At 37.7% G+C, this 20376-nt stretch overlaps 1 protein-coding gene across 1 annotated transcript in view; it reads right to left on the bottom strand.

Moving 5' to 3' along the window:
- The window catches only part of WWC1 (WW and C2 domain containing 1), a 98880-nt gene extending 79018 nt beyond the window's left edge, over positions 1-19862 (bottom strand). Inside the window, exon 1 of the mRNA XM_081320703.1 lies at positions 19050-19862. Coding sequence (XP_081176829.1) covers positions 19050-19168 — 119 coding nt within the window. The 5' untranslated portion in view covers positions 19169-19862. The remainder of the gene's footprint in view (positions 1-19049) is intronic.
- Positions 19863-20376: the final 514 nt, after the last annotated feature.

Below are 20376 nucleotides of genomic sequence, written 5' to 3'. Positions count from 1 at the left end.
TATTAAACAGAAAGATGTTTTAAATATATTTAAAGAACAATTTCTCTCTCTCATATATATATACTGCTCAAAAAAATAAAGGGAACACTTAAACAACACAATGTACTGTATTTAATAGTAGGATGTTTTATCTTGTGTTCCCTTTATTTTTTTGAGCAGTATATATTCACATGCATACACACACTTACAGATCCAGACATAGTGCATTCAGAAAGTATTAAGATTTTCATTTTTGTCACTTTTGTCATGCTGCAGCCTGATTCTATAATTGTTAAAATTCATTTTTTTTCTTATTAATCTAAACTCAGTACTCCATAATCAAAAAGTGAAAACAGACATTTAAGAATGTTTGTAAATTTATTAAAATGAAAAAAAAACTGAAATATCACACTGACATAAATATTCAGACCCTTTGCAACACTTGAAATTTAGCTCAGATGCCTCCCAGTTCTCTTGATAGTTGCTGACATGTTTCTACACCTTGATTGGAGTCTACCTGTAGTAAATTAAATCGATTGGACATGATTTGGAAAGGCACACACCGGTCTATAGAAGGCCTCACAGCTGACAACGCATACTATAGCAGAGCAAAAGCCATGAGATCAAGGGAACTGCCTGCAGAGCTCAGAGACAGGATTATTGCAAAGCACAGATCTGGGGAAGAGTACAGTAAAATGTCTGCTGCACTGAAGGTGCCTAAGACAACAGTAGTCTCCATAATTCTTAAATGGAAAAAGTTTGGCATAACCAGGACTCTTCCAAGAGCTGGTTGCCCTGTTGAACTGAACTCGGGGGAGAAAGGCCTTGGTGAGAGAGATGACCAAGAACCTGATGGTCACTCTGACTGAGCTCCAGAGATCCTGTGTGGAGATGGGACGGAGTTCCAGAAGGACAACCCTCACTGCAGCCCTTCACCAATCTGGGCTTTATGGCAAAGTGGTTGGACAGAAGCCTCTCCTCAGTGCAAAATACATGACTGTCCATTTGGAGCTGGAGTCTACCTGAAGGACTCGCAGACTGTGAAGAACAAGATTCTGTGGTCTGATGAAACCAAGATTCAACTGTTTGGCCTCAATTCTAAATGTTATATCTGGAGGAAACCGGGCACTGCTCATCACCTGTCCAATATCATCCCAACAGTGAGCCATGGTGGTGACAGCATCACGGTGTGGGAGTGTTTTTCAGTAGCAGGGACTGGGAAGTCAGGGTTGAGGGAAAGTTGAATGGAGCAAAGTACAGGAATATTCTCAATGAAAACTTGTTCCACAGCCCTCAGGACCTTAGACTGGACCAAAGGTTCACTTTCCAACATGACAATGATCCTAGGCACACAGACAAGACAACAAAGGAGTGGCTTAGACACAATGCTGTGAATGTTTTAGAGTGGCCCAGCCAGAGTCCTGACTTGAACCCTACTGAACATCTCTGGAGGGACCAGAAAATGGCTGTCCAATGATGGTTGCCATTCAATCTGACTGAGTTTGAAAGGATTTGCAAGGAAGAATGACAGAAAATCTCCCAATCCAGGTGTGCAAAGCTTGTTGTGTTATACCCAAAAGACTTGATGCTGTAATTGATGCCAAAGGGGCTTCAACAAAGTACTGAGTGAAGGGTTATGCCAATGTGAATTTTCAGTTTTTTCTTTTTAATAAATTTACAGATCTTTCTAACATTCTGTTTTCACTTTGCCATTATGGGGTACTGAGTGTAGATTAATGAGAAAAAAACTGTAGAATCAAGCTGTAGCATGACAAAAATGAAGGGAGTCTGAATACTTTTTGAATGTGCTGTGTGTGTGTGTGTATTGAAGCATCATGCCTGCTTTATAAATACAACTCAAAAACCCAAATTAGTAAACATCTGATTTGCTGTATAGTACTTAGAACATTTAGAAGCAGCAACATAAATGAATCTAATAGCAATTTTGAGAAACACACTCCTTACATATTTATAAGGGATTTTTCATGCTTCTTTTTAGAATTGGTGAAGTATTTTTATAGCAGTAGCATTGGTATTTGCATGCACCATCAGCCAAAAGTACTATCCCAAGGATTATAATAGACTATTTCTGGCAGAGTGAAATATTATTTATACATACAAATCTATGATCAACTCTGAAGTAACTTAGTAGGATTCTGCTTGTCTTTGAATTAGGACAACATGAACCACAAAAAAACACTAACAATTGATTTTTAAAGTCTTTAGTGCAATTCAAAAACCAGTAGATTAAGTGATGTCATTTTTAAGGCTTAGCTGCCAACATATTTTAGTTATACCTAGTATAAGAGTTCTGATGTTTATTCTTTAAAAGCAAACATCCTGGTGGACTAGTGCTTAACAAAAAATGCATGTATGGGCCAATCAACATATTTTAAAAAGTACACACTATTCTGGTTGTATCAGTATTCTCCAAACCAGCCTGGGAATGTAACCTTTTGAGGGCATGACACCCCATTTGAAACTGAAAGAATACTTCATGTTGCTATGAAGTCTTTCTTCTCAATCACAGAAGTATCCCTCATAATGTTTTGACTAGACCTGTCATTTAGTGCAAGTGAAGCTTGCTGTAGCAAAACATAAGTCCTGCATTATATAAATACCAAATATTGTTGCAAGCTACAACATCCTTCTTGAAATGCAAGATGCCCGCAATGGAAAAAAATAAAAATATAGAATGGTCAATTAGAATCAGATCGAGCTTAAATATTTCATTAACATTATTTTTTAAATTGAGGTGTCAGACTAACTGTTACAATATCCACATTTGGAATTGTTATTATTAGATTGTATTTTTATATTTTTCAATGCCTTGAGGTTGCTTACATACCTATTCATTGAAAATGACAATAAATTAAATTTATGTAACCCAAAATACTGCCTAAGAGGACTTTAAACCTTTTCAGTAAAATCTTGAACATTTTGAACATTTAACAAACATGCCACATTGAATTATCTTTGAAAAGGGAACTTTTAAAGATATATTTTCAGATATTTGACTCAAGAAATAGAAATTGCCTTAAATCTAAAACCGATAAGAAAAAGTTGCCTACAGAGCTATTGTACTAAACAGTTAATTGAAAGTTAATTCTCAATTTATGCAGAAGGGGGGAAGAAAGCAGCAAAGTGCTTTGCCAATAGAGATGCACATCCATTGCTGAAGATCAGGTACAGTCCATCTCTTCAGGCAGGAAATATTCAATTATTACAGCATCACTCCAAACAAGTGTCTCAGAAATAGCCCTGAGGGAGCTGGATTCCTTCCAATCAGACACATCATGGTGGAGTAGCCATAGATTATGCCCTCCATTATCCCTGGATTTAAAGAAAATGAAATTAAGAATGAGTAACTCTACTAGCATATTTTGTGGAAAAAATAATTCCATCTACAGTTTCTGTTCCTATCAGGACCAATGAAAATGTTGAAAATAATATACCGTAGGCTATTTTATTCCCCCATCCCTGTTTATGACTGTTCTGTTCCAAATTAAAGAAGGTATTGGTACAGATGCAAAAGACGAAATTAACATTCTGGTGATAAACAGTAGGATCACCAACAGTGAACACAATGTTATGTTTCTAGCACTTAAGGGTCAAAGAACAATAGCATACCTGTTGCCAAATAGCAACTCAAACATTTTTTGCATTCCATACAGTTACTTGTAGTCATAAATAACTAATATTTAACCATGAAGAATGTCACTTTGACCTCACATCCAATGGTTTAGTCTATTCTTTTAACAGATGATGGGCTTCTAAGAAGTTTTTTATTTTACTTCCATTCTATCAACCTTGACACATTTTAAAATGTAATGTGAACCAATTTTATTAATATCTGAATGAAACTGACTATCATATAGTGAATTGCAAAAAATAGTAAGACTGTACTCGGAAGGCAGATATGAATGAACAAAGAGGCAATATAGCTATGAGGAGAAACTTCAAGATAATTTGCATCAGAAAACATAGTCTCTCTTTGGCTAAATTCAACATTGTCTTTTACAAACTTTGGTTGAGATAGGAGAAAACATATACGGGTTTCTGTTACAATAAGGGCATTGTTAGAAAATTGTTGCATTTGCTTTTGATTGGTTAGCAGTAATGCATCAACTGATGGTTGGGTTGATTATATGAGGTAACAGGCAAATGCATCACCAGGCCATTGAAATTAATTTATACAGTGCTCTATAGATTTAAGTATATTTACAGATTTAATGAGGAATCTATGCTTTCTGTTTAGGTTTGGTTAATTTTAAATATTATCTCTTGATGAAATAAGTTATCTATAAATTATTCCATATAATATTCCTTTATCATCTTGATTAATCAGTTAAATAAGATCCCTTTGATTCATTGCAAATAACTTTTATCTCTTTTTTATTATTTGCTACCATAAGATGTGGTTGTTGGCTGTCTTCAAACATGGGTTGGGCCCATTCATGGAAGCCATGGGGATCAATGGCTATTAACCTTCTGCTGGGAGACTAATTGGTTTCCTTGTGCAGACTATTGGGCCAATGGTCTAATTCGGCAAGGTATGTCTTATGTCCTTAATACCTTAAAGTGCACATATCACTGCTGGTTTGTACTGTTGTGAATAATTACAGAGCTATATTGAATATTTCATTTTAAACTTCTAGGGAAGAAATTGAAGACCAAAGATGTCTGTGCAAAAAAACATGTTATTGATCATGGTGGAATGAAGTAGACTAGCCCTTTGTAATTCTCCAGACAAGGAGAAGACTTGAAATCACCCAAATGCTTCAAGGTCCTCATGAGGAGACTCCAAGACAATTGTCTCTGATGGATTTAGGACACTTACAGATGAGGGAAGAGCTATCTTGTTCACACTGTACTTGGTCCTTTGAAAGGACACTGGCTTCACATACTTCACTTTCTACTCAGTTATGGAAATTTCTTGTAAATTGCTTTTCAACTATTAGGAACGTTTGGATTGATAACTTTTATCACATTGGGTGAGTTTTCTTCAATCCTTAGCAAACATTTAAATACAATTTATATATATGGAATAAACAGCAAAAGAATGATTAAAACTTATAAATCGACAAAGATTCCAGATCAATTTGAATTAATATTTTGAAATTAATTATAAGAATCCTTCCTTTGGAAACATGTTTTTGTTTTCATTTTTTTAAAATGATAAGACTTTAAAAATTGGTCCTAGAGGGAACTAATTACAATTATAGGAAAAGAATACTCAAACTTGGCATACAATTACAGACTGAAGCAAGATATGTTAACACTGGAATATAGAAGGATGTTTTCAAACAATGGACCCAGACGTTAGTTTTAAGAATGTCTGCCTCTATAGCTAGATTGTGTTTAAAAGATGTTATGGAGAAGGCATATACCTGACAAGATTGAGATTGATTTGAAAACAGATTTAAAAATGAAAGACTACAAAAAATGACATAGAAAAAGTGCTATAATGAACATACAAAAAACCCAGATTGATACCTTAATAATTAAGATATATACAAATAACAAACCAAGAAAGTGAAATCAAGTTCTACAATATTATCTGAAGATACTAAAGATTAAGATTGTTAGAAGTAAAAGTAAGGAATATAAGGTTGGTTTATTTGATCAAGATTAAAATAGATGTGTTATCTTTACTAACTCTTAATGGTTTTTTGCCGACATCAGGACTGAAATGATAAAGGATTTAAGGATTTGTTTATAGATGAGTTGAGTTTTGGGAAGAAGAGATCATTTGTTGTATTTCAGGAGGTGATAATTACTAAAATTATTTATTCCTGCTGTGATGAACAGGGAAGTCATTTTTAAATATATTTCTTTACTATATCATTCATTCCTTTCTATTTTTCTTTCTAGCACCTTTTTATTTTTATTTTTTAGTTTGTATTAGTTCTATTGTAATTGTAATTTTTAATAAAATTATTATTAAAAAATGTATCACTTAAATCTATACAAAGAGTGGCTGAAAAACGTGATCTAATCTTCTGAGCCTGATTATATTGATCCAATGTAACTAAAGTTCAGACTAGATATTGTTGGATCCAATTGATGATCTCCACTAAGAGATGTAAAGTATTATTTCTTCTGGATGTCTCAGCAGTGATTATTGTTACTAAATTAGTGCAGGTTCGCATCCCACCAGGCTCAAGGTTGACTCAGCCTTCCATCCTTCCGAGGTAGGTAAAATGAGGACCCAGATTGTTGGGGGCAATTAAGCTGACTTTGTAATAATGCCGCTTGGGGGTGTGTGAAAGCCCTAATAAGCAGGCATATACATAGAATGAAGGCTACTGCTAAGCTTGTAAGCCGCCCTGAGTCTTCGGAGAAGGGCGGGATATAAATGGAATTAAAATAAATAAAATAAAAATAAATAAATATATTTCCGATGGAATAGAAATACAGGTATTATTTGGATGCATGTCAGAAAGTAGCACTGAATGACTTCACTGTTGTTATAAGTATTTTTTGAATGCCTACTTGCAGGTATTGGAAGAAAGAGTCCAGCATTTCAGAACGTTCTGTCATTAATATGCTGCTAAAGCTCTAATATTTTATTTTATCCAAACCAGATGTAGGAGACCTCTGCAGGTATTTTTTTTTAGTTAGAAATTAACAACCAAAGAAAAAGTGCTATGGTCATCTGGATTTCACTGTTCTGAACATTTTCCAGTCTATATAGAGCAGGGGTCCCCAACCTGTGGGCTGCAGCCCACTACTGGGCCGTGGCCTACTGGCCACAGAACAGACTGGCCAGCGTGCGCATGTTTGTGCGTGCACTCACCCCCACTTGAGCTAGCGTCGCTGCTACGCAAACAAGGTGCCGCACGATGAAAATGGGGTACCACACGGTGAAAATGGTATGGTGCTAGTGAAGGTCACATGGGCGCTAGCACTTCATTTGCGTCACATGTGGTCGCAGCCCTGTTTGTGTGCACGCACACATAAAATGTTTCCCCCTCCCTTTCCCTCCGGTCTGCCAACCAAGGTTGGAGACCTCTGATATAGAGAATAATCTGCATGCCCTGCTTCTTGCTGTCAATCAGTTCTCTGTTATCCTTAGATTGAAAAAAACAAGCAGCTGTGTCTCTTTGAGAATATTATAAACTTTTCTAAGTGGTTCATACAGGTACTGCTCTTCTCAATTTCAATTATTGGGAAATGTTAGAATGTACTATTGGAAAAGGACTCATAAATTTTAATGGCTAAATAAATGATATTTGTACAGTAGAAAGTGACTCTAGAATCACTCTCCAATTTGTAGAACCAGAAAATGGTAGCCAATTTCAAACCAGGTTTTTATATTTAACCTGGTTTATATTTTATATTACTGTACTAAACCAAGTACTTATTCTAAAAAAATATGGCTTCTTTTACAATAAAAGTATTACAATAAAATATTAAATAAAAATATTAAAACTTAAATACCACCAGGTGAGAATCAGCTTTGCACCTGGGAACAAAATAGTGTGAAGCCAGTTTTTCCAGCATTATTCAGCCTTAAGGCTTTTATGTGGGTGTTAAATGCAGAAATGTTTTATTTGGCTGCTGATATCTACCATCAATTGGTACTTCTACTCAAATCCAAGATTTTTTTTAATGTTGGGCATGTTTAAAAAATCAGCAATGAGGAAGGAAGGAAGGAAGGAAGGAAGGAAGGAAGGAAGGAAGGAAGGAAGGAAGGAATCCATGACTATTGTTTATGAACTATGTAAGTCTAATTATGTTCAATTAAAGACTTGCATAAAAAATAAACATATGCATGTCTAAAATCAACAGTTTTACAGTAAAAGTATGAAATTTTGACTTAATCAATATGATTGTAAGAAGATAAAAAATGTCATTTTCCTTTAGTCATAAGGGCAAATTTTGAAACTGCTTCAGTACATATTTGTTAACAATTAGATACTGGTCAAAGTCATTTTTACTTTGAAGGATCCTTCCAGTCTCTTGACCACCATGAATAGATCTTTATGCATTTTCCTAGCCATCTGCATATGCAAGACCAACTGCCTTTCCCCTTTCTTTGCAACAAGTGGTATTTATGCCACACAAGATCTATGCCTTACAAAAATATGACACAGGATCCAATATTTTATTTTGATGTAGCACACGAAGTACATTTTCTCCCTACAGGTTATTTTTGTTTCTGCATATATAAAACACTTTCTGAGGAACTGCTTCATGGAGGCCCATAGAACACTGAGTTTATAATGCCTGCAGCTTCAAACATTAGGGCTCTTTTGAGAAGGGGCACATCTTGGACATTAAGACATTAAAATATAGTCTATAAATGTTAGATGAGTTACCAATTACAACATGATTTTTTATTATTTAAACAACCTAATATACAAGTAATATTCAGTTACTGACTGCTTATTCAGTGACCGTTTAAAAGAAGCATGTGAACAATTGTTGAAGCTGTGTCCCCTGATCATGATTCATGCTCTTGGCAACTGGTGCTCATTTATAGTGATCATAGAGTCCTGCAGTCATGTGACTGTCATTAGCAAACTTCACAGCCAGCTTCCCAAGAGCAAAGTCAATGGAAAAACTGGCAGAAAGTGACAAGTCAGTCATATAACATCACACTTAATGACCCGTGGTGATTCACTTAACAACCACACTCAGAACTGCTGTCATAAGTTGGGCCCTGTGATTTCCACCTAATTAGGATGTGTAATGATTAAAAATGGTAGAACTCCAAAAATAATAATATGCTTAAAGAGGGCTTGTCCTGCCCTCTGGTGCTTTGGAAAATAAGTTGACCCCCTCATCTTTGTGGCAACCTCTCAAATACAGGAATACTGCTATATGTTTTTCACAGCTTTAGAGTTCAATGCAACAAAATCAAATGCTTAATGAACTTTTTACTGTGGAAATATATATTATAAATAACAACCGACTTTATGAAACAGAACATAAAAACATGGAATTACATTAATATATGCTATCACAGTGAAAAAAAATCATAGAATTGGTTTCAATCACTTCACTTGGTCTTTATCAAAAGGCTGAAAAGTTTTAAAAAATACATTATATCTCAAAATTGATGTGTTTTTTTTATTCCTCACAAATTTGTAATCTCTAAGGTTTATGCTTTTGCCATAACAATTTCTGAAAAATGCTATAGCATCCATGCAATAGAAAAAGAACAAATATACATAGGATAAGCGAGAAACAGAAATAATTGAAGGAATACAAAAACTAAAATCATTCTCACTTTGATAAAGGTTCCAAGAATTACTCTGGATTTTCAAACAATAACCATATTGAATTCCAGCAATGTATTAGTTGGGTCAGTGAGAAGAATAATACAATAATAAAATGTGGACAGACAGGTTTGCATTCTTTCGTAAAGGAAATACATGTGCATTATGTACCCTGAACGAAGGAATGTTTGTTGAATTAAACTTTAAGGAATAACATGTTTTACTCCTGTGAAATGAACTAACTCAAGAAGCCTGGGATGCATTATAATTCATACAATTTGGTGAATGGGCAGTTTATAGGAAGCATTCCCTTCTCCAATTTGCAGAGTTTTGAACAAAGTAAGCATGTTACTTGGAAACCGATTCAAAGACAGCTTTGCATTTGCCAACTTTTTGTAGGAGAGTGGGAACAGTTTCCACTTTACAAACCTATGCAAACTATAACCATTTCACTTGTATTTTAATATTCTTTGCTTGTATTATTGTCCCAAATGTTAGGGACAAGAGAATGTACATAAATATGGTGCCTGACTCTTTGCTGTTCCAAATAACATATATTGGTGGCTATAAGACTGGGAAAGTACATTTGTGAAAACAGATTAATGCTTATGTAAGATAAAGTTTTACTTTACTCCTGCCTACTGATAATATTCCTGCTTCTTATTTTATTCATTTACTTATTAAAAGTATATGCCACCCATCTCATGGTTTTAGGAGACTCTGATTGGCTTTTTGCCTGTCCTTTTTTGAAATATGTTTGTATCAGCTGACTTTTTAAACTGTATTATCATTTTATAGTTATTTTTTCCTGTTAAATGTACATTGCTGCAATTGATTCTATGGATAGTGGTATACATAAATAAATGGGATCAACAGTAGAAAATAAAAGGAAATAAAAATAAGGAAGACAACTCACCAGAAAATATTAGGATTGGGAAATATAGGATAAAGCAGGCCTTTAAAAATCAAGTTTAAAAAGAATAAGTCAGGGTGTCAAACTGCCAGCCTGCTGGCTGGATGTGCCATGCGGAAGCCGTGTCCACCCCATTGCTGGCAATGGCAAAACCATCCTGATACGATAAGTTTGACGTGTCTGGAATAGGTGATTTTTATATTATTGCAGGTATCATTTTGTGAAAGTAATACCTGGTTGTAAGTCATGATAGAATGAATTTAATAAATAATAATAATAATAATAATAATAATAATAATAATAATAATAATAATAATAATAATAATAATAATAATAATAATGGAAGGGACCTCGAAGGTCATCTAGTCCAACCCCCTGATCAGGCAGGAAACCCTGTAGCAGAGGCCCTCAACCTTTTGGGCACCGGTTCTGTGGCGAAAGATTTTTCCACAGACCAGAGCTGGGCATGGTTTCGTGTGCTGCCTGCATCCCATGGATGGGGCTTCACTTGTTTGTGCAGCCCGGTTGCTGGCATGCTGCAGCCCGGTGCCAGTACACAAACTGGGGGTTGGGGACCCCTGTCCTATAGCATTACAGACAAATGGCTGTCCAGTCTCTTCTTAAAAACTTCCAGTGTTGGAACAACCACAACTTCTGGAGGCAACTCGTTTCATTGATTACGGTAATTGTTCTAACTGTTAAGAACTTTCTCCTTAGTTCAAGGTTGGTTCTCTTCTTGATTAGTTTCTATCCTTTGCTTCTTGTCCTGCCTTCAGGCGCTTTGGAGAGTAGCTTGACTCCCTCTTCTTTGTCACAACCCTGAGATTTTGGAACACTGCTACTTCACACGCCAAGTGTCAATACAGAAATATATTTGTATCATTCAAAGCTTCTTGCTAAGTACTATCGAAGGTACCTGTTTGGGGCAGAAGATGCAGTCATTATAGAACTATGTGTTATTCCCAAAATTATTTTTATGAGATATATCTAATACAGTATGTTAATCTATTTGCCTCTTCAAAAACTCTTAATCTCTCCTTATCCAATCCTGTTGCACACTCTTTAAGCCAACTGTATTTCTCATGCTCCTGCTTGCCTTTCTGAAAAGAATTCCTAACCATGATGCCTACTTGCAGAGTGGGTTTTCTGACACCAGCTTGATTGAAAAAGAAAGCTAAGCGTTTTAAAATGGCTAAAAATATTTCATTATTTTAAATATGCTCTAACTTTAAATTTATCTCGTCTATTTTGTCTGTATTTGCGATTCTTTAGTTTAATTATTAGAAAACTATTATAAACCAGACTGAATTTTCTGAATATAGACTGAAGCAGGAAAAAATATTTTCCAATACTTCATATCAAAATTAATAATTTAATAGATAATGGGGCATGTAGAATGATAGTAGCACAATAAGTAGCACACTTAGATCCAATAGAAGGGAAAATGTGTAACTCAGGGCTGAACTGTGGAGCCCTTGATGCTCACTAAGCTTGTTTGCTTACAGAAGTTTCACTACCCAACTAGATAGCATCATCACTATGAGAGGGGGCTTTACTCCATTTTTATAGAGAGCAGCTACCTCTTAGTATAATGAAAGACATCTGCATTTTTAAAATATTAAGGCAAGGTAAAGCAAATTCAGTTTTTTAAAAAAAAAACTTTAAAGAAAAGCCTGAACAGACCAACTATTCTATTGGTCAACAAATGGTGGAAAGTCCAATTTACTCACCACCACCCACCTCAATCTTAAGACTTTCAACATTTTTTCTGTGGGAGCTTGTCATAGGTAAAACTATCAAAACAATGCTATTATACATATCGTTGCATTATGTATTGTGCAATGAAATAATCCTCACTCTTGTAGAATCAAATGATTAAAAAGTTGAAACCAAAGGGAAGCTGAATTCTGAAACAATGAATATTACATGTTTTAACTAAGGAACACACACACACATTGGGCGTGAGTTTTATGTAATTATCAAACTGCCATCATATACATCACTTAAAACTAAAACAAAAATAAAAATCTAGCTGTTAAATGATGCAATTAAATTTGGATAAATAAAATGAACTTTTCCAAAGAAAGAGATCCATGGGGGAAAAAAGTTCAGCGAGAAGCACAAACAACAAACAGAATAGTGCTGATTTGCAAATGAAAACCCGGAGTGTAAAGAAAAAAATCTCAGAGATGTAGGGCATCTCTCCTCAGCTTTTGTTCCTTTTCTTGACTACTCTCATTATTCTTTTTGGCAGAATTGGAGCTTATGCAGCTGCAGACCTTCCCAATCTGTTGCCCTTTCTTGATTGGTAACGAAGCAAAGGCAGCCAACTGCACTCATGTGAATCTTTTCCCCTCAGAGGCGCAATAACCAAGGATGGCAACTTCTCCAGCCTTCTGTGAAGGCCAGATTAAATTATAGCTAGCCACCAACAAAACAAGATTCACCTCAGTCACTAAACAGATTCCCACTCCCATGCACTCAAGCCTTTAAAACGGTTTGGAAATGCATTTGTCAATAAAAAGAAGACAGCCTAAAACATGTGCAAAAACTTTTGAAAATCTAGAAATGTGAAGAAAGCCATTTTAATAGGAACATACAAACGTGATTCAATTTATATTAAATCTATGCTTTGTACATTTAATGTGATTTAATGATTAAGGTATAACTTTTAAATAACTAATACTAAAATGTGACATTGAATACAACTTCATATAGAGATTGAATGCAAAAAAGAACACTTTTACTGGATGCTTATCTCAAAAAGGTCATATTTCCCTGGCAGTAATTCCCTCTGAGCTCTATTATTCCTGATAATTAATCAAACTAATCTAAAGCTGAGTAGAGGTTTTGGAGTTTCAGGAACCTTGCTAATAAGTGGAAATTTTGATGCATTTTCATCCTTGTCCCCTCCCTTCCCCCAAAAAACCTTGGCCAACTCTTAAGTTACCATTTTAAAAACTAAAAAATGTAAGGAAAACTGAGACATGCTTTAAAAATCCTTACAAGTTTTACTTAAGAGTTCTTCATCTATTGCAGCGATGTCAAACTTGCAATGTCACGTGATGTGTCACAACTTTTTTGCCATTGCCGGCAAGGGGATCGCTGCAGTTTTGCTAATCTATTGGATTTAAAGTTAGGGTTTGATTGAATCTCAAAGGAACCTGATTAGTAAATAATATGAATATTGGGATTGTAGAATTTTCATACATACCAATAATCTTCTATAAATATCTGCTGAACTAATGTTCTAAGAACTCAGAAATCAATGCTGGAACAATGTGTCACTTGTGATATATATGTATTGAGCTTAATTGGATGATATAACAGCCCCAGCCTTGGTTTACTATTAAACACACCTGTGTGTACCAATTCGCTTCAATTGGAAACAACACTTTGTGCCTTGCTTTAAGCTTACTATTTTGGACTGCCAACTAGTCTCTGAGTAGACAATGTTCCCATAGTTTGCTTCTCAGGGCACTCTCTGGTTACTGTACCAGAAAATAACTTGCAGTTATGGTAAACTTAAAATAAAGAGAGCCACAAGACAGTGCCATGCTTGTAACTTTTCATTCTCACAATTAAGCTAGGTTTACCAAAGAACTACAGCTTCTACTTTCCATCCTAATGCTCTCCAGATATTTTGAAGTACAAACCAGAATAGTCAGAAATAATGGGAACTGGAATCCAAAACATCTGGAGAATATTAAGTGGGGGACAGGCTGAATGCAGTACAAAATCCTCACTTTTTAAAGAAAACCTGGATTTTTATTGTTACAATTCGAATCTCTGCTTCCCCATTGAAACAGTATTGTTGTCATGATCACAAAAGCTGAGTAGGAATTATCACATAGATTTGGAAATACTACTGAAACAGATGAGTGTTTTCAAACACAGCTAGAAAAATCACCTCAATAGTTATTAGCCAAAAAAATAAATAAAAAATCCTGATAACTTTGTGAAAATGGTACATCATTCCATCTACACAGGATATACTTTTGCCAGGTTCAGTGCTTAAAGAAAACTAGAAGATCTTTTATGCACACACATACTACTTGCTCATATATGTCAATTATGACATTCTGACCTTGGAAGCAATATGACCCTTGGACAATGGAAGTAGCCCTTCGGTATGCAATGTAGCTGTAGCCTGGTGCCTCAATTTGTGCATTTCTAGTCAATGGCTTAATTTTCTCAAAAAGGTTTTAAGTGTTTCACATTCTAGAATAGGCACATGAATCTAAAACAAGAAAATTCTATCTGAAATATGAAATACTGACATACCGTCAATTGGATGTTCCAAGCTAGACAGTTCATCGATCTGATGTTAAAAAACTACATTCATACAGAAAAGAATCATAAAAGTTGTTGTTTTTATACAAACTCTATTTGCTTGTATTTTAAACACATTTAGCATTTGGGGATGATGCAGTCATTATAATATGTGATGTGATATATGTGATGACTTCATCCTCTCCAAATCACATAGAAAGCATTTTTAGCAATCTGGACTTCTTTCTGGACCCTAATATTTCCCTTTCCCCCCAAAAAAAGGTATAAAGGAAACAAATTTTAGCAAAAGCATGGCTCTCTGTTGACAACACATAGGTATCTTCAACTATCCCTGTGTTAAATATATAGCACACTCAATATATCAGACAATGATTTGGCTCTATTATACTTGTGCAATTTAATGCACTGTGTCTATGCAAGCACAGAAATGTAGTGCTTAGATCAGAGAACTCTAGCTAAATCCTTCAATGAACTCACTGAATAACATTGGTCAACCATGTTTTCTCAAATCAACCTTTTCCATTAGATTATGGTAGTGGGTATCTTCTTAACAATGTTGATTTAAAGGGTTAATATGTCCTTCTAAGGGGACGTGGTGCCTCAGTGGGTTAGGACGCTGAGCTTGTCGATCAGAAGGTTGGCAGTTTGGCGGGTCGAATCCCGAGTGTTGCGTAACAGTGAGCGCCTGTTACTCGTCCCAGCTTCTTGCAACCTAGCAGTTCGAAAGCACGTAAAAATGCAAGTAGAAAAATAGGGACCACTACGATGGGAAGGTAACAGCGTTCTGTGCGCCTTTGGCGTCTAGTCATGCCGGCCACATGACCACGGAGATGTCCTTGGCCAAGCGCTGGCTCTTCAGCTTTGAAACGGAGATGAGCACCGGCCCCTAGAGTTGGAAACGACTAGCATGCATGTGCGGGGGAACCTTTACCTTTATGTCCTTCTAATACTAAATTCTCAGGCCTCAAAAATGCGGACAGTTAACAATTTTACAGTAAACATGACTTTCACCCTCAAATATGACTATGTCTGAACTAATATGTTTTAGTTAATTGTCTAAAACTGCAATACAGTAAAGGGAGAATCACATAAAATATTTGATATGCGTTTTAGTTCTATCTTGATATTTTCTGGAATTACTGTAACCTACATTTCTAATACTTTCTCTGTAAAACACACACAAAACAACATCCCTTCTCTCTAATAATTTTCTGCTTTCAGCACATTTATAATACTATAAGTCAGAAACATGGGTGATCTAAATTACCTGCATTCTGATCTTATCATCTAGGAGTGTCAATTGTCAATCTTTGGGTCTGGTTGAAATATGTTCTGCAATCCAAGAATACACTCAGATTTTTATTCATTACTGAAAAATTTCCCAGAAAAGGAAAATGAGGGGATATGATATTAAAATCCAAAAATTATCATAACAAAGGATATCATAGAACAGAAGTCCCCAACCTTTTGGGCACCAGGGACCGGTTACATGGAGAGAGGTTTTTTCATGGACTGGGGAGGGAGTGGTTTTGTGTGTTGCCTGCATCCCACGGATGGGGCTTTGCTTGTTTGTGCGGACCAGTTGCTGGCATGCTGCGGCCCGGTACTGGTCCACAGACTAGGGGTTGGGGACCCCGCCATAGAATATAGTAAAGTAATAATTGTACTATATCAAAATCAGAGATGTCACAAACTTTAAGCAACCTCAAGATTTTTGGCTAGACCAGGAATTTGCAGAATATTAGAAATCTAACTCAGTACATTACAGATAGTATTATTAAACTGGACATTTAGACATTAAAAATATTATTCTTCATTTGTAGCCATATTGGTATTATGCTATAAGTTGGGTGCCTTGATTTTAGTCTGGCAACAACTTAACAGAAGTTTGAACAGTAATAGTTTCACTAGTACGGTAGATCATTTTTCATTACTAATAACTGTCATCTAGTTGTTTAACACAAGCAACATAGGCAAGGCTGTTCTACAGAATCCTTTTTTGTTTGAATATACAGGTCATGTCAGTAAATGGCATAGGAAATATTAGCAATTAATATTACCCCTGAGCCACCATTTTGCACTTTGTTCAGCTTGCTGGATTTCTATATTATAGCAAAGAAGCCATGAAATCTAGAAGTTTGCCCATTATCTCTGTTATACGTAAGGTGTGAAAAATTATTAAACCTGTCTCCCCATTTATACAAAATCAAGATGTGGTAAATCATACCAGAAAAAGAACAAATTCATTCTGACTATTTTATCATATATTTGGTGGGGAAGGAAGCAATGAAAGTTGCACAAATACTTGGTCTACACTTGAGTATCAATATACACTCAATATACCCATATATTCTACATTTGAAGATCAATACTTCTATTAATTCAAAAGTTGCTCTGGATCAAATGCCAATATTTTAGCTAAAGATGCTTTTGTATTAGTCTAACACTAAAGTATCTTATTATTTTGAATAAAATATTTTTTAAAAATATATCCCACACTAAGGGGTTAAACCTCAGTTCAATGAAAAATGTATAATGATTAAAATATAGTTGGTCTCTTTTTAAGAAGATAGCAAAGAAGCAAAAGAATACTCAGGGATGCATAAGCAACAATTTTACCCACACTGAAAGTATATCATGAATGGGACCAAAAGGGGCAAATACATACCCCACTCATTTTTGCAAGAAGCAAGGAAAAAGCATTGGTATAATGAAAGGTTACATCTTTTAATCTACATAGCAAGCAGTGAAGTTCAAGGTAGTTTAAATACTTCTACAGATATAATACTTCTCTGCTTCTAGCAACAGTGTTTAAAGAACAACAATCTATTGTAGTTATTTTAGTTAAATACCAAATGTATTTAAGTTGTACAAATGTAGCTACTTTAAAAAAACAGCTTTTTAAAAAAATAAACTGAGTTGCCTCAAGTATAACTGGGGAGTCAAACAAGTTTTATGCACCTGTTTAATTCCACCACCAGTTTCCTAAGACACACCTTTAGTTCAGCAGGTGCAATTCTATGTTCTGACAAGTCTGAAAAATGGAGGAGGAAGCTAGTCCTGACTAGCACCATTCCAGTTAGCCTTTGATTTGCATAAGTATCTGGGAGCCAATTCAAATTTCAGGATTCACCATATGAAATGAAGGAATCAATGATTTTAAAGATACTGCCTGAACAGCTACCCATATATCACTGAAGTAGGGCTCCAGGAAATAAGATAGATTACATAATGGATCACTTGAATTTCATACCTTTGCTGAATTCTAATCATGTGGTGTAATCATAACAGAAAAAAAATGCATGCAAGGAAGTTGACACTGGAATCCATTCAGATCTCCCTGGACCCTGAGCAAATACTGTTCTATAAAGTGGGATTAGAATACTGGATTTATACTGAGCTTTTGCACTCCAAAACACTCCCCCACACCCACCTTAAGTATTTCCCACCAGACCAAACACGTAATGAATCATTCAAAAAAGTAACAAAAGAAGCTGTGTGGCAAGTTGATGGCAGCTTCCATGTTCAAATTACACAGGCTTTCCACCTGAACTTTGACATGATGCCCTTTGTCTCTGTAAGCATTCCACTAATGCCATTTAAATGTATCAACCATGTGGGTCAGCATATTTAAGATATCTCTGCATGGTTTCAGGAAGCAGGTTAGATGTTGGCAATGTATAGTTCAGATCTCTGTTTAGATGTGAAACTCTGCTAAAGGGAATGGAAAGAACAGTCTGATGTCCCTACTTCTTGGAATTGTAAAAGTAGGGAATGGGAGGAGGAAAGCCTGAAGTGCTGGCTGGCCTCAGCTCTTCAGAGGCAGAGGGCTTTAAAAATAAAAATTAGTGAAAAAAAGAACATACACACCCCAACTTGGGTTTAGAATGAGAGTGTTGGATCCTATGCAGGATGCACACCGATTAAAGTATACACCAATAAGACCACAAATTAAAGATCTGACCCTTCTCCTAAATAACAGTTGAATAGGAAGCAGCCTCTGGAAGTTTCCCAGTTATAAACTGTCTGGCTTTTGGGTTATTTTAATCATGTCCATGTTCCCCAGACCCTCCCTTGTCCAGTTGATCTATGTTTACTGAAGCCAAGAAGGAAGCATCCGATGTTTTCTTTTACCAATATTGCAAGATATGTTCCTACTCAAAACAGCTTCTTCAACGGGGAAGCCAGATTCACTTAACAATCAGGTTAACCAACAGCGACTGCAACGATTCCCTTCACAGCTGTTGCAAAACAGGTCCTAAAGCGGGGCAAAAGCTCACTTAAGCAAATCTCTCCCCTAACAACAGAAACGTTGGGACTCCACTGTGGTCGTGAGATTAGATCTACCTGTACTAACACCGGGCCCCAAATCTTTCAGAGATCGCTCTCAAACCATCCCGACCTGCCAGGAACAATACGGGGGGGGCGGCGGCGGAGTGGGGGGTGGGTGAGAACGACCTGACGATCGGACAAACACGCCCACGCGTTCCCGGGCCCACGTACTTTCCGCGGCCAACTTCTTCCCTTCCTATTCCCCCCCCCCCACGGCAGAGCCTGCTCCAAGCACCTGTCGCCCTTAGAGCGCAGGCTCCTCCCCGGCCGACTGGTTCGGCCTCCTCCGGTCCGTCCTTCCTCACCTGTCCCGCGGGTCGACCCAGCTGGTGGTTTTGGTGGCGTGGTCGATGTAATAGACTTTGCCGTCGTAGTCGCGAGCTTCCTCCCAGCCTTCGGGCAAAGGCAGCTCCTGCCGGGGCATTTTTTTCCCCGGGAGCAGCAGGAGCAGCAGCAGCAGCAGCAGCGGAGAGACGGACCGAGGCCGGAGGCGGCGGACACCCCATGCAAAACAAGGCTTCAGCAACCCCCCGCCCAGCCCAGCAGCTGGCAAGGCGGGCTGGGACGAGGGGTCGCGGCGACCAAAAAACACGGAGCCAGGCAGCCGACCAGGCGGGAGTCTCGCATCGCGGCGCGTGCTGGGGAAGAAGAGCTTTTTCCAACGTTGCAGGCAACCAACCACGCGACAGCTCAGGCGAGCCGGGCTGGCCGACCGCCCGTCCTCTTCTGATAAGCGAGCCGGTCGCCTCTCCCCAGCTTCTCTCTCTTCAGCGAGAGACCCTCCGAAGCCAAGAGAAGGGGGCGGAGCTAGGCTGCCGTGGAGCCCTGGTGCCTAGAGAGGTCGAGCCCACTTCTTTTCCCGGGCTTTTGCTTCCAGCGAAGTAGGGCCGTCAGCTTAGCCAAGGCTCCGCTGCCCAGCGCTCCCCGCCAGAGAGTCTTGCAGCGCCGCTCCGCCCGCGGCTGTAGCTCCTCCTCCTCCTCCTCTCACCGCTGTCTCCTAGGTTCCTTCCTTCACTCCTCCCCTATGCCGGTGCTACTGTAATACAGGTAATAGTAGAGCCGCCTCAACTTTAAAAAAAAAATTTCTAGCGGCGGCTATTACCATAAACACGACCGTCTCGTAGGCGAGCGCCTCCTGCTGGTTGAGGCGGGGAGGGGGAAGGGAGGAGGAGGAGGAGAAGCCTCTGCAGCTTTTGACCGCTGGTTAGGCAGGAGATCCCCAACCTTGGCAACTTTAAGCCTTGTGGACTTCAACTCCCAGAATTCCTCAGCCAGCTTGGCTGGCTGAGGAATTCTGGGAGTTGAAGTCCACAAGGCTTAAAGTTACCAAGGTTGGAGACCCCTGGAAGAGAAGCCAACCTGATAGCGGAGGATGGGTGGGTTCCCACGTGCTGTTAACTCTTGTTAGCAAAATGGGAGGGTCGAGGCATTGGTCAAAGGTGCTTCAGAGGAGACGCTCATCCACAGAATACAGGTGAAGGTGAAGGTAATTGATTGTTAAGACTTGGGATCAAGCCTTAGGGCGGGGGGGGGGGAGGAGAGGGGGGCCGGAGACAAATCTGAATGGAGGAGGCAGCGCGGCGATCCCTTTCTGAAGACAGCTTTGCCCACGGTTTGTAATTAGACGAAAGA

The sequence above is a fragment of the Vipera berus genome (genome assembly GCF_964194415.1).
Source record: "Vipera berus genome assembly, chromosome: 2".
In the NCBI taxonomy this organism is placed as follows: Eukaryota; Metazoa; Chordata; class Lepidosauria; order Squamata; family Viperidae; genus Vipera; species Vipera berus.
This window is presented reverse-complemented; position numbering and strand designations above follow the sequence as displayed.